Source organism: Triturus cristatus, chromosome 1_1, assembly GCF_964204655.1.
Source record: "Triturus cristatus chromosome 1_1, aTriCri1.1, whole genome shotgun sequence".
NCBI classification, from domain to species: domain Eukaryota; kingdom Metazoa; phylum Chordata; class Amphibia; order Caudata; family Salamandridae; genus Triturus; species Triturus cristatus.
In genome coordinates, this window is record NC_140579.1 from 23,937,975 (window position 1) to 23,952,426 (window position 14,452).

Below are 14,452 nucleotides of genomic sequence, written 5' to 3' on the forward strand. Positions count from 1 at the left end.
TATGGAATGAGATAAAACCCCTCGAGGCTGCGCTACAGAGCTGGCCTCCTTGAAACTGCGGGGAACTGAAACACAGCGCCAGAGGTCGGTGGGAATAAGCAGCTGTGTGCCCTATGCCATGCTATGCTCTATGTAGGTTTGCCAGATTCTTAATCCACATGGACGGAATACCTCAATTCCATTCCTTTCGTTTTCACAACAGACACGAAGCAATCGGACAACCCTAAACTTAACACTGCAAAACACAGGGGCAGTCACTGCATGGCAGACCCCTACAGCATCCAGCGAATGCTGAGCAGAACCTGTACTCCCTGCCCCCACAGCATCCTAGTCAGGGTGAATATCCGGGGCGTGCTGCTGATAAAAACGCAACGATAACTTTACCTGGCTGAAAGGTCTACTGCTGCTCTGCACTCTCCTGCTGCCCTGTGGCTCTCTCCCCGCCGCCGCGCCTTCTTGCACCGGCGCGGTCGCAGAGCGGGAGGGACTACCACTCCCAAGATCCTTAGCGGCAGGAAGCCGTCATTGACACCACCGATTTGGCGCCAGGAGGCATATAAATTTGGAGGACACTCCCGGCAGAGCGGGCGTGCTGCTGATAAAAACGCAACGATAACTTTACCTGGCTGAAAGGTCTACTGCTGCTCTGCACTCTCCTGCTGCCCTGTGGCTCTCTCCCCGCCGCCGCGCCTTCTTGCACCGGCGCGGTCGCAGAGCGGGAGGGACTACCACTCCCAAGATCCTTAGCGGCAGGAAGCCGTCATTGACACCACCGATTTGGCGCCAGGAGGCATATAAATTTGGAGGACACTCCCGGCAGAGCGGGCGTGCTGCTGATAAAAACGCAACGATAACTTTACCTGGCTGAAAGGTCTACTGCTGCTCTGCACTCTCCTGCTGCCCTGTGGCTCTCTCCCCGCCGCCGCGCCTTCTTGCACCGGCGCGGTCGCAGAGCGGGAGGGACTACCACTCCCAAGATCCTTAGCGGCAGGAAGCCGTCATTGACACCACCGATTTGGCGCCAGGAGGCATATAAATTTGGAGGACACTCCCGGCAGAGCGGGCGTGCTGCTGATAAAAACGCAACGATAACTTTACCTGGCTGAAAGGTCTACTGCTGCTCTGCACTCTCCTGCTGCCCTGTGGCTCTCTCCCCGCCGCCGCGCCTTCTTGCACCGGCGCGGTCGCAGAGCGGGAGGGACTACCACTCCCAAGATCCTTAGCGGCAGGAAGCCGTCATTGACACCACCGATTTGGCGCCAGGAGGCATATAAATTTGGAGGACACTCCCCGCGTCGCGGGATCGCGCGCGGGCAGCGCCGGGCTAAGCCCGGGCAAAGGGCGGGCCCTCTGTGGCCCTCAGGGGACTGAAGGAGACGGGACGGGCAACCCCCCTAACAACTTGCATCCGGGTGCCACCGCCGGAAGGTGATATCATCGTGAGACGTAAATGCCATTGGGCAGATGTGTGTGTCTAGGAAACCCTAATCTGTTTAATCTCGACACCTGTATCCTTTGTATATCTAACTAGGCGAACATCTAGTTCAATATGACCAAGTCTAGAAAGACCACTATGGCGACTAGATCAACAACAAGAAATAAGTCCGTGCCAGTAACACCATTACCATCTCTTACAGCTATAGATCTAATGCTGCAAAAAACCATTGGAGTGGTCGCCGATGCAATCCAAAACACGGAGAGACGCCTCTCACTTACTCCTAACTTGTGTTTCCCTAATTTGTCTATGCACACTTCTGTGCAGAATAACACCGAGGAGTCTATCATTAGTGTAGAGGACTCGTTATTACTGCAGTCCTTCTCGGGACTGCCTAATGGTAATAGCTGTAGAAGAAATACGTCTCCAATCCCTCCCATTGTACCTACCAGTAATGAAGGCAGCCCCCAATCTGCCCCTATCGGTGAGGATATTCCACGTGTATCATACTTAGGAAATAAGTCACTGACTCCCCCAGGGGCCGTTCTCGCGGAAAGCTCTCCTTTAACTAACCTCATAAGTGCAGATAAATCTCCCTCTCCAAAATTAAAGAGTCTGCGCTATGGAAGGAAAAAAACGAAACCAAAATCAATCATGAGGAAGACATATAAACCTATAGGCAAACATAAATCTTCAGCTAAAGATGTATGGTCAAACTTTAGACTGGCTAAACAAACATCCAGTACCTCTAACTTAACTACAAAAGCTGTTGGGCAAGTGGTAACATTGCCTAATGAAAATTCGTTTACGACTAGCAAAGTTGTTATAAATGAGACAACACAGACTGATGAGGTGTGTGTAATTGATAAATCATATTCATCGAGACTGGAACAGATGATTAAATCCCTTCTCCACCCTATAAATGAGAAAATATCTAGATTAGAACAAATCTTAATGAATCTAGATAAATTTCAACCTAAGGAAGTTACCAATTTGTCTAATTGTACGAATACCTCTACTCAGACAGATAACTCAGAAACCATGGGTCATAACTTAAAAACTTCCTTGCTACCGAATTCCAAAGCCCAGATTAATCCTAATCAACATATAAGTATATGTAATACCGCCTTAATCTCTCCGGCTATGCCTATTACCACGATGGGACTCTCATCCAATAGTGACGAAAGTGAATGGGCCACGGAAGGCATCTACCGCAATACCTGATGCCCAGGCTGAGCCTGATAGGTCTACCCTCATAGTACCATCAACTGATAATATACGACCAGCGCAAAAGTACATGCAGCCCCAACAAAATAAGAAACCCATTCACATTAATCTTCCCCCTGAATCCCAATTTTACACCATAGTGATGATAGGTGTACCGCAATTAGAATTGGGAAAGACGGAGAGATATGGTGATTTGAAGAACAAAGTTAGTCATTGGCTAACCAGCCACAGGCCACTCCCTCGTCATATCAATGGTAAGATCACAAATGTCAGGAGAGTCGATTGGGTGGGCCATAGATTCAAATCAACCGAGGGAGATTGTATTATTGTCACGTTTATTGACAAACGAGCGGTTAGGCATATTACCAGCTGGAAGGATAATTTGATCCATAGTTTAATTCGTACTAAGGATTTAAGCTATTTTTATCCTCCAAGGAATCATAGCAACATACATCCTAACATTGAGGCTGAGGCAAATTACACCATGCATAATTCAATTTACAATGGTGTAACCTCGAGGAATTATGAACCCTTTATTATAAAGGATCGAAATTACTCTAGAAATGATTTACTAGGTATGTCTAGCAAAGCTAATTTCTCAACATTCCATCCTGAGAATTGGGAGGATTTAAATGGATTATATAATAATCATAATACTCCCCAATTGACACATCCTAATATCCAATATAATGTTCCTATCTCTAATAGATTCAACGCCCTCTATGAGCGTAATGGCTTAGAGGGTGTTGACTGACTGTATGATTTTCCTGCCACTTCTATGTGTATTGATTTTAAATCTAGTAACCCTGTCTATGACAAGAACCTTTCCCCCATCCATATTAATTCAGATAGTAACGACCCTACAGAAATAGTTATAGATCCGTTTTCGGTTAGTTCTGAATCTGATGGCTCGGAGCATATCAGTACAATGCAATATCAGTTAGAAGCTTCTAATATTCATCCAATCCATATAGACCCAGAATCCAGTGCAGTAAATATTATGGGTGCTTTTAACATCGAACACTTTGATCGAACATCAGATCCCATCGTCATCGAGGCTGCACCCGATACTATGAATGCTGTTGTATGTAATATGAATTTAGTCTCTTGGAACGTAGCAGGCCTGGCTGATAAAATAAGTGATCCAAGCTGGCTTGCTTTTGTTAAAAAATTTGCGATTATATGTCTCCAAGAGACTTGGATGGAAGGAAATAATGCCTTCATAGATGGATATCAAAGCTTCCTCAGGCCTGCAGCCCCCTCAGCTAGTGGCAGAGCAAAGGGGGGTCTTGCTATTTTTGTTAATCTGTCTCTTTTGTGTAATTTAACTTACCAGAAAACTGTTAACTGTAATATTCAATTGCTTGTACTGAAGCGAGGTAAACATACTCTAACCCTAGTTAATTTTTATAATGCTATAACTGATGAAGGGGAGAGTAATATAATATCATTGAATGAACTGCTGAAAGATGGTCCAGGCACACCGCCGTGTAACGTCTTAATTGTAGGAGATTTTAATGTTCATCCCTGCGGTAACCCCCGAGACACCCCTATGGGTGACCTGGGGTGTAATAGCATGGATGGATTCCATTTTCGACACACTAGGCAAGGGTCACTTTTAAATGACTTGATAAACGAAAATAACCTGTTCGTAGCTATGTCATTGGCCCCTGAGACCAAAGTCTATGACGTTCCAACATTCAAAGGCTCTGGGTCTGGGTCATTCATAGATTACATATTATTATCTGCCGATCTTGCCAATCAGGCTTCTAATTTCACGATTCAAACAAACATTCACAGTGACCATAACCCACTTTCCATTAAACTGAATGGGGGTATATTTGAACAGCGAAAGCACTGTGAAGACGTGGGCATATTAAAATGCACCAATGGAAAACGTCGCTTGAAATGGCACATGGTAAATCAGGAAAATCTCTATAAAGAAATTAACAAAGCATGCGGCAGGGATCTAATGGACTGCGTATCGACATGTTTGCACCCAGAGCAAATTTTAGACATTTTTGAAGGCATAGTGACAACAGTAGGGTTGCTGTTATCAGTTCCAGTGAAGGGGCAGGTTAGAAATATTCCGAAATGGTTCGATAATGCATGTTCCTCGGCAAGTAAAAACTTAAAGGCTTTAAAAAATAAACCCAGAGACGCAGGTAATATTAAAAACCTCCGTCTGATATATAAAAAAACTCTTGCTAAACGGAAAAAGGAAATAAAAACCCATATCTGGGAGTCCTTACTTGACCCCTTAGTTCTGGGCAACAGTAGCAAATTCTGGGAAATTATAAATAAACCTATATTTGACAACCTGAGTGATACTGCACTTGGTACAAACATCCCAGAGAAAGATTGGGTTACTCATTTTAGTGCAATTTTTAATAGTGATGACCAACACACAGCATACAATTTTTTAACACTAAAGGAGAATGTTTTACCTTTTTCTGACAATGAAATAGAAAAGGCTATCCAAGGTCTAACTGGCAATAAGGCTCCAGGTCCAGATGGTTTGCCACCGGACCTTTTTAAATCGTGTATCTCGGTATGGGCACCTGTTCTCACAAAGGTGATAAATGCAGCTGCAATGTCTGGATGTCCAAAGTCTTGGGGACAATCCACCATCGTTCCCGTATTTAAGAAGGGCGACCGTAGTAGCCCACTATGCTACAGGCCAATATCGTTAATTAATTCTGTAGCTAAAGTGGTAGGTGGCGTAATCTTGAATAGGTTAACAACATGGGCGTCAGATAATAAAGTCATATCTTCTATACAATATGGCTTTAGACCTGGTCATTCTACAATAACTCAATGCCTGAATCTATATCTGATTGTAGGCAAATACACTATGGCCCGACAGGGAACCATTCACATGGCTTTTATGGACCTATCGTCCGCTTTTGATTGTGTTGATAGATGTAAACTGTGGGACATTATGTTAAAGATGGGCGTCGAGCAGAATTTAATTTATGTTTTGGCTGACTTGCACTCAGACACCAGAGCTAATGTTCGTTACACTCAAGATCTGAAAGTAACAAGTGACATTAAAATCAATCGGGGTGTCCGCCAAGGGTGTATCCTAGCACCATTTTTGTTCAATTTATATATTAATGAGCTAGAGGATTACCTGATAAAAACAGGAGCCGATTACCCCTATGTCGGCCGAAAGGGCATCCCGGTTCTGCTATATGCGGACGACGCCGTCCTTATTTCCAGGACAGCGAATGGCCTTCAGCTACTCTTAAACTCATTTCATGATTTTATGAGCTCTCGAGGCTTGAGTATTAACAACTCAAAGTCATATGTGATGAAAATAGGTCAAGGGTCACGAAAGCCTAACGTGTTTTCCATAAATGGGGAAAAAATTCCAAATTCTAAAACCTTCTCATACCTCGGGGTTTTACTTGATAATCAATTAACCTGGGGCCCAGCTGTTATAAAAAAGAAGGGCGAGGTAACACGCACAAATGCAGCCATTCTCGGGTTTGCTAGAAAAATGGGCAATAGCCCGGTGGCTGCTTTACTTAAACTTTATCAAGCCAAGAGTGTTGCCATTGCCTGCTATGGCAGCGAGCTCTGGGGTTATAGTCAAACGCAAGCCCTGGAGACTGCAGAAAACAATTTTCTAAAGAAGGTTTTGAGGCTGCCAAGGGGTACTGGAAACTTCTCGGTCCACGAGGAGTTAGGTGTACCTTTTCTCAGTGATAGATTAGCAGCAAGTCCCATGATATGCTGGCTGACCTCCTGGCTAAACAAAGATATACCTCTCACACATGACATATTAAAAGAAGCCTTAACTTGGGACGGCAGGTTTAAGGTACCATGGTTGAGGTACATAAATGACCGCCTCACGGAATTGGGACGCCCTGACTTGTTTTCAGCCCCAGAGATTATAACTAGAGCTGATGTTACCTTTGTGAAAAAATCATTTTTGTCCATAAGGAATTTTGCCCGGGAGGAGGGCGAATTGTTGAAAGCTAGTGTCAGGAAACATGCTTTACTCCAAACAAGCCCAAGTATGGAACCGTATCTAACATGGCCTATGTCTGGCTTTGAACGCTTTTTATTGACAAGGTTCCGTTTTGATTTGATTCACCTCTTGTTGGCAACTCCGAAAGGGGCACACCGAGGTCAAGTGCTACCTGCTTGCGGCTGCGACGGGAAGTCTCCGCAAGACTTGGTGCACTTTTTATTTATTTGTCCTTATTATACAGTACCACGGAAGTTATATCTAAAGCCTTGCTTAAAAAAAGTTGAATTTTATACAGATTAAACCAGCTCTTTATTACCTTCAACTCCTAAATAGTGACTGCACTTTATATATATATATGCAGCTTTTTGAAATTAGCCCTTATTTTTAGGAAAAGTATGGAGGGATAATTATGCTGTTTTTATTGATGTACTTCTCCCTTATTTTTAATCTTGTATACTTATTTATATTTTTAACTGGTTCAATTTGTCTGCTGTTTTGGTTTTACAACAACTTCGTAATTTATTGTCTCATAACTTTGCTGTCCTAAATTCGGAACTGGAGGATTTATCCTTTTTAACGTTTATTTGTGAAATCTTGCTCATGATTGTATATTTGTGATATGAACTTTTTAACTGTTTTTTTTTTTTTTTTTTTTTATGAAATTTGGTTTATGACTGTATATTTGTGACATGAACTTTTATGATTGTAAAGACTACAATCGAATAAAGATATTTGATTTGATTTGATTTGAATATCCGCACACCAAGGGGACTAGAAGTCTGATGCAGACTCCAGAGCTTCGCCCATTCTGCCGCCCACTAACCCTCCGAAACATCCCCTTTCTGAGTGAACGAAGACACATGAATATTCATCTCACAATGTAGCTGTGTGAGCTATCAAATCCACTTGACTTTCAACTGCGTCTATATTCATTGTAAAATTGTGTCACCTCATAATTGTCATTTGCTGGCACGATTTCAAACGTATTTACGTTAATTCACCCTAAAGAATTTTTCAAGTATATATTGGTAAGCACTGTGTTTGGTAAGTGCTTCATCCCTGAAGTTATGATTACAACATAGAACTCCAGCACTCGAAAGGTGGATTTTTATAACCAACAGATGATGCTCACATTGCAGCTGAGGGCCACCTAATGGTTCAGGCCTGTCGCATGCACCCATCAATGTTGTCAACAGAACGAAAGATGAGTGAAAACCTTAGTTGAAAAAACGCACTCAAAGAAACTGCATAAAAGGGCCTGCATGGCAAACTGAAAAGAAACACCATGGTGCTCATTTATGCCCCTGGCTAAATAAGGAGCTGAAACCCAGTAGAAGAAGTAACTGTTCCCCTGGACACTAATGGACATATTTAGCATGTATGAGATACAATGGGGCATGAAGCATGCTGACACTTACGGATTGAAGTTTCACATTGAGATCTGTGCCGCTTGCCCCGGGAGTCTGCTGGTGGTTAAGTGGCACCGTTTTTGCTTGCTGTCATTTGATGTTACCATATGTGTCACTTGTGCTTTCCACGCTGCTGATATATTTTGAAGGAATAAACAGAGTGTTATAAGAAAAACAAATCAATCAATCGACTCCTCATGGTCGATTATTCAGCTTAACTCCCCAAAGGTTATCGGGGTGTTGCAGCACCTCCTGCACCCTCACCTCCAGCACTCCTGTCCGACACTGTGGTGCAGCAAGCCCAGGTTTAGTATTAGCAGCCATTGCAGAGCAATCTGAGGGAGGGTATAACGCTGCATGAATCGGGGACTGCTCCCAGAATCCCACATGATTGTCCTCCATCCAGGTCCCCTTCCACCATGCACATTGCGCCATTTTTGAGCACCACTTGTAATGCCAATTTATCTGGTAACTCCTGTTGCCATGGTAAAATGGGAGACCATATACCATTGGCAACAGGCATGGCACATGTGTTCCCGTAGTGATATCAAACAATTATATAGCAGGAAAACCTGCTAGTACTGTGCACTGTTCAATAGGTTTTATCCAAAACCATTCAAGATAGGAAAACATCAACAAGACTACATCAAAAAATAATAAACCTTAAATTTGCAAAAACTGACACGAAATATCTGTAAACCTTGATAACGATAGGTTCGTAGAGTTACAAACTGGGACCTGTAAATTTAAACAGACCCGGTGTAAAAACTGAAAACCTACTAATTAAATCTGTATAAAGCTCGACAAAGGATGGTGAAAAACTCACGGGGTTAAATCTTCCGTGTATTTCACCATATACACCGATGACCTGTGACATGGTGAGCCGTTTTGAGTAGCGTTTTCTTCTATATTGCACTTTTGATTTTTCTGATGGGCTAGCACCCTACTGACATGGTTTTTGTATTTCATTCGCATTGTTGAGCCAAAAGAACTCGCCGTTTGTAAAATAATAATGTTAGTAACCCAAGTATATTTGTTATAGGTTGCCCCTGAGGAAGGGACATTCTGGTCCTGAAATGCATCGGGCTTCAATTGAAACTGGCTTCAAGTTGTTTACAATTGAAATTGGCTTCAAGTTAATTTTGAATAACGCAATGAACTATTGTACCTTATGTTCTTTACAATCACAAACGCATTTATTGGATTGCTATATTAAGCATATAACGATTGTTTATATTGTTTTCATATTACCACGTGATTGATTAATGAAAATATTCAATACTCAATTTTCTGTTTATTATTTTTTGATGTAGTCTTGTTGATTTTTTCCTATCTTGAATGGTTTTGGATAAAACCTATTGAACAGTGCACAGTACTAGCAGGTTTTCCTGCTATATAATTGTTTGATTTCTCTTTTCATCCTGTATGACAGAGGATGTAGTACCGTGGCACCTATATGTTCATACTTCCTATACCGATTGTTATTCCCGTAGTGATAGCCACCGCGGCCTAGCTGACACGCCTCGCAATTCTAATCAGTCTTGGACTTCTAGCCACTACCACTTGGCAATGTCGTACCAGTCATGTTTGTATTATAATTGTTAATAAAGGGCATCTTGGCAGCGATGCAGCCTGAATGCGTGGAATAATTATGCTGTGAGCCAACCTTGATATGGGAAACCACGACACACAATGATAAACCAAAATGTTTACCTGTACCGTTGTAAAGGGGTACAGGAAATTGTGCAGACAAGATGATTTTGCGCTAGAAAATACATAGAAACGTGTTTAATCGATGTAACATTGCCTACTGTGTTAACTCAAAAAAATACACACTTCTAGAACAGGGCCCTGTGAAGTTGAAGGACCAGCCGGTAAATTATGCCACAGAAGACCTCAAAACCCCAGCTGACATCATGGTGGAAGTGACACATTTGCTTTCTCTACAGTGCCCTTCTGAGGTCACAGGGATCCGGTTTTTCAGTAGTCATGCACTGATTGCGCTCGGGAGAGCGCTCCTGGACACGGTCGACCATTCCATCTTGGTCGACCGTGTCACATCCATGGGGGTAACTCATCGCGCAAAAGATCTCATTGCCTCGTTTCTGGCCAATCGAACCCAAGCGGTGAAACTGGGTAATTTCTACTCACCCACTTTCACGCTCCCCTCCTCAGGGATCCTCGCTAAGCCCCACACTATTTAATATATATGTGGCAGACCTGGCAAGGGTTATAAAAGCTCACAGGCTGCGGCTAACCACCTACGCTGACGACACCCAACTGGTGCTGTCTGTTCAAAAAGATGGTCCCGCAGTTGCTGCTAAATTCCAAGAAGGGATGATGGCCATTAGCTCATGGATGGCGGACAACAGTTTAAAATTGAACTCGGATAAGACCGAGGTGCTGACCTTTGGCAGGCTCTCTCCTGAGTGGTCTTCGATCTGGTGGCCCAGCGATATGGGTCCCCCCCCCCCCCCCCCCCCACTCCAGTAACCAAGGTCAGGAATCTCGGCATCATGTTCGATAATAAACTGTCTTTTAAGCATCACGTCAACACTGTGGCGGCATCCTCCTTCTATATGCTGAGAAAAATCAAGAAGCTGTTGCCATACCTTCCCTCAACCGCAGGAAAAACCTTAATTACCACCCTGGTTTTTTCAAAAATGGACTATGGCAATGGCCTTTTTCTCAATGCTCAGGAGCAGGTGCTAGCCAAGCTGCAATCAGTACAGAATGCGGCAGCCAGATTGCTGCTCGACATTCCATTTCGTCATCCAACTTCCACGGCCATACACCATCTGCACTGGCTGAGAGTAAAGAGTCGGATAAAGTTCAAGGCTCTATGCATTGCCTATAAAACCATTCATGACTCAGGACCCAAGTTCCTGAAGGACGCTTTCCGAATCTATGTTCCTAATAGAACTCTACGATCAGCCTCCACGCATTTCCTCCCGGTGCCACGCACCAGAACTTCTACATGGGGAGACAGACGCTTTTTGGTAGCAACTCCCAGGCTGTGGAATTCCCTCCCATTGGCCATAAAAACCTCCCCCACCCTCATGATGTTCCGTAAGCTCCTGAAGACTTGGCTATTCAACCAGTAATCCCCTCCGTTGTCTTTTGTTATTGGGAAGTCCTGCATGCGCCTAGACACCCTAGGGTATTCGTGCGCAATAAAAATCTCAAAAACATAAACCTAAACATAAACGTCCCGCTGCCAGCACGGGGGTCACATTGGACAGGATTCCAGGTAAGAGCGCGAGCCCGGCTCACATTCCGCCCCTGTGGCATATTTCCAGTCCCCGCATAGGTGCCGAGTGAGTGCAGCAGTCCTTGGACCGGAGTGGGCTCCTCTTGAAGGTGAACTCTCCTCTGAGCAGCGAGGGGGGAATTCTTCAGCGCGACCTTCAAGGGGGTGCTCCATCTGCTACATGTCGAGAGGGTGACCTCCAGCACTCGGGATGTTCGCCAACAGCACTAAGCGAGCTGGGACGGCCGAAGGCTGTAACATACCACGCATCGACAAAACCCGCACTTTATGTACAGCAGCGACTGCAATAGGACAATATCTACCCACACAGGACAGCAACCAGGAGAGCACACAGCAGTGGGACGGGCAGTGGGGCGTAGCCTTGTGTAAGAAAGGAAGTGGACCCTCTGGTAATAATCAGGGTTCAGTTGGCAGTCGGTGCTCTGGGACCCGGTGCCACTGCACCTGCTACACCAATGACAGCTACGCTCCAGCGGACAGGCTTCCCTCGGACCCTCGCAAACGAATAGCAGAGGTGTCACAGGTCCTGGTGTGTGCTTGGAAAATGGGTTGGTCCCTTACCCCCGTGCACAGCAGTAAAAAACAAGCATTGAAAATGCAATAGGCATCTCCTTTTATTAAGTTAAAGCCATTTGCTTTGCTATACAATACCATTAGCAAAGAAAATGGCTTTAACTTAATCAAAGGCGAGACCTATTGCATTTTCAATGCTTGTTTTTAATGATGTATGTGGGTTACCAAGTGTACATAATATGGACTGACTACTGTAATTTTTTTACCAGCTTTCCATAAATACGTGTACAAACATTTACAGAAACCAGCGCACATTATAAATGGGAAATTTTAGAGTGTACATGAAATATTGCTTTTTACTTCTAATTCTGGCTCTTGGTGTTGGGTATTTCTAACGAGTTAATAATCATCAGAATGCGAAGATATTCGGATTGTGCAAGGTGTGAAAAATACAAGGATGTGTGTTTATTTTTTTATTTTTTATTTTTAAATGCATATTTTTCCACTGTTACATAGAAATGCACATCTAAGCCAGAAAGAAGAATATAGAGTGGAACCTCACCTTGACCACATTCAGGGATGGTTCATACAGTATTTGTTTCCACTGCATTCTGTTACTCGCAGTTTTAATGTAAAAAAAACAAGAGGACTAGCAATGTCAGCATCGTACAACTTCTCTCCTCAACGTTTCACTAAAGATGCATGCAAAGGAACACTGCAAACAAAAACTTAGCTCGGACTACATCTTAAATGATTACGTAGACCGTGTCCGTTTCGAGTGTAGTTGTGGGTGAATTGAAACCACTTCTCCTCCGTATTCACCCTCTGGTTGTGCCACAGCTGGGCCTATTTGTTATTCTTTGTGCGTTTACTCTGCAACACTGCAAACTCTTCAGAAAAGAAACAAAGGCACCCCTGCGTCATGAATAGTAAACCTTATTCTACTGCATTTCTTGCTTGTCCTAAACTCTATCACACCATTGAACCGTATTTTTCATCACAAATGTGCTATTTTTGAAGCCCGTTCATGGAATTGGTACGCGTGGTTATCTGATACGAGTAAAGCAAACTAAAAAAAATATATATTACATGGAGAACGAAGGCAAGCTTGATTTGAGCACCTTTTTTTTTTTACTTGGGCGTTTATTTTCCAGGTTCCCGATGGCTTTACTGCAGTGATGAGTGCAACCACCTGGGAGAAAAAAGAAAAGAACACTTATTCTTTCAAAATGGACCATCCCATTCCATCCTACCTCGTGGCTTTGGCTGTTGGTGATATTATGTCTGCAGAGGTGGGCCCGAGGTGAGTCGCAGTCTTAGGAATCATAAATGCCCATGGCAGGTATTCATAGGTGGTGGAAACGCAGGTCAAATAATCAATTTTTTTCTTTTGCTCAAATGACGTGATGGTGAATATTCAAAATAGCCTCGTTACCATAATAAATAAGCAGCTTAGTAGGCTCTATGAATTTTGTTTAAATTGAAACCTGGTCATTTTATTATTTGTTGTGTCAGGATGGGGTATAATGATTTCACTTAGGTGGACCGCTCAGTTTTATTCTCCGACTCTGATTGAGAAAGGTATATTCGCAAAAATAATTACCTCTGACAGAGCAATGGTTGAATCTTAATATTTCCTTTCTCTTCCATTGTCCCCTTTCCTTTGTTTGCTATTTAATATTTTTCAAGTATGAACCTTACACCCTTTATCTACACCGTAGTCCCTTTTTAGGTCTTGGCTGTCGAAAGCGGCGCATGCGCTGCTCTCGGCATTCAAGAGCTTCTTGGAATCGATCCAGATTCTGAAGCTCTCGGAGGCGGAGTTGAGGCCCTGCCCATCTTCCTCATCGGCTGGCTTCATCCTGCATGCAAAACGCAGGCTTATGATTGAAAAGGAGGCTTCTTAGTCCCTCCTTGTTGCCTCCTAGTCTCCTTTTGGCCCTGCCCACCAGGATTCGATCTTTTACTGACGGCATGATACTGTGGCTTTTAATTACTGGGGAAGCACTATTTGTTTCCCCTTCCCTCTATCTCTCTCCCCGAGCAGACGCCTAGGATGTACGACTGAATATTCGTCGAAGCACTTCGAAAACGACCCGTGCATTGAGGTTACTTTACGAAGACATCCTCCTTGCGAGAGTGCGTGACCCGAGGTTTACGAGGTGTAAAATAGGAACGTTGATTTCTTATTTGCAAAAAACAAATGTGGATTTGCGTGCACGACAGAGGTGCCACACTGCATGCGGTGTGTGCCCTCTTGCTGGTGGCAGAGTGGCACACTAGGCAATCGCCTGTGTTTGCCTTGATGCACAGTGGGCTCTGAAAAAAAAAAAAGAGTGGATACAACTGCTTGTGACCCACGCGAGTCCGGCTGCCAAGAGAAATACTGTAGCGTGAACATAAAGTTCAAACTGAGACTGTCCTGGGGGGGAACAGCACAGAAGACGTGATGACTGCCGACCCGGCAGCAACTGCACCACCCGCAACAAATGGGGGCGCACAAAGAGGACAACAGAGTCAGACCCCTTACTCTTTCAAACAAAACAAAGTTTGGCTGGAGGGTCTGTGGCCCATTCATCTATCACCGCTCCTCCCCCCACTTTTGAACTCCGGGGCGC

At 43.9% G+C, this 14,452-nt stretch overlaps 1 protein-coding gene across 1 annotated transcript in view; it reads left to right on the plus strand.

Moving 5' to 3' along the window:
• RNPEP (arginyl aminopeptidase) overlaps positions 1-14,452 on the plus strand; it is a 253,386-nt gene that overhangs the window by 31,736 nt on the left and 207,198 nt on the right. Inside the window, exon 3 of the mRNA XM_085632499.1 lies at positions 12,989-13,137. Coding sequence (XP_085488625.1) covers positions 12,989-13,137 — 149 coding nt within the window. The remainder of the gene's footprint in view (positions 1-12,988; positions 13,138-14,452) is intronic.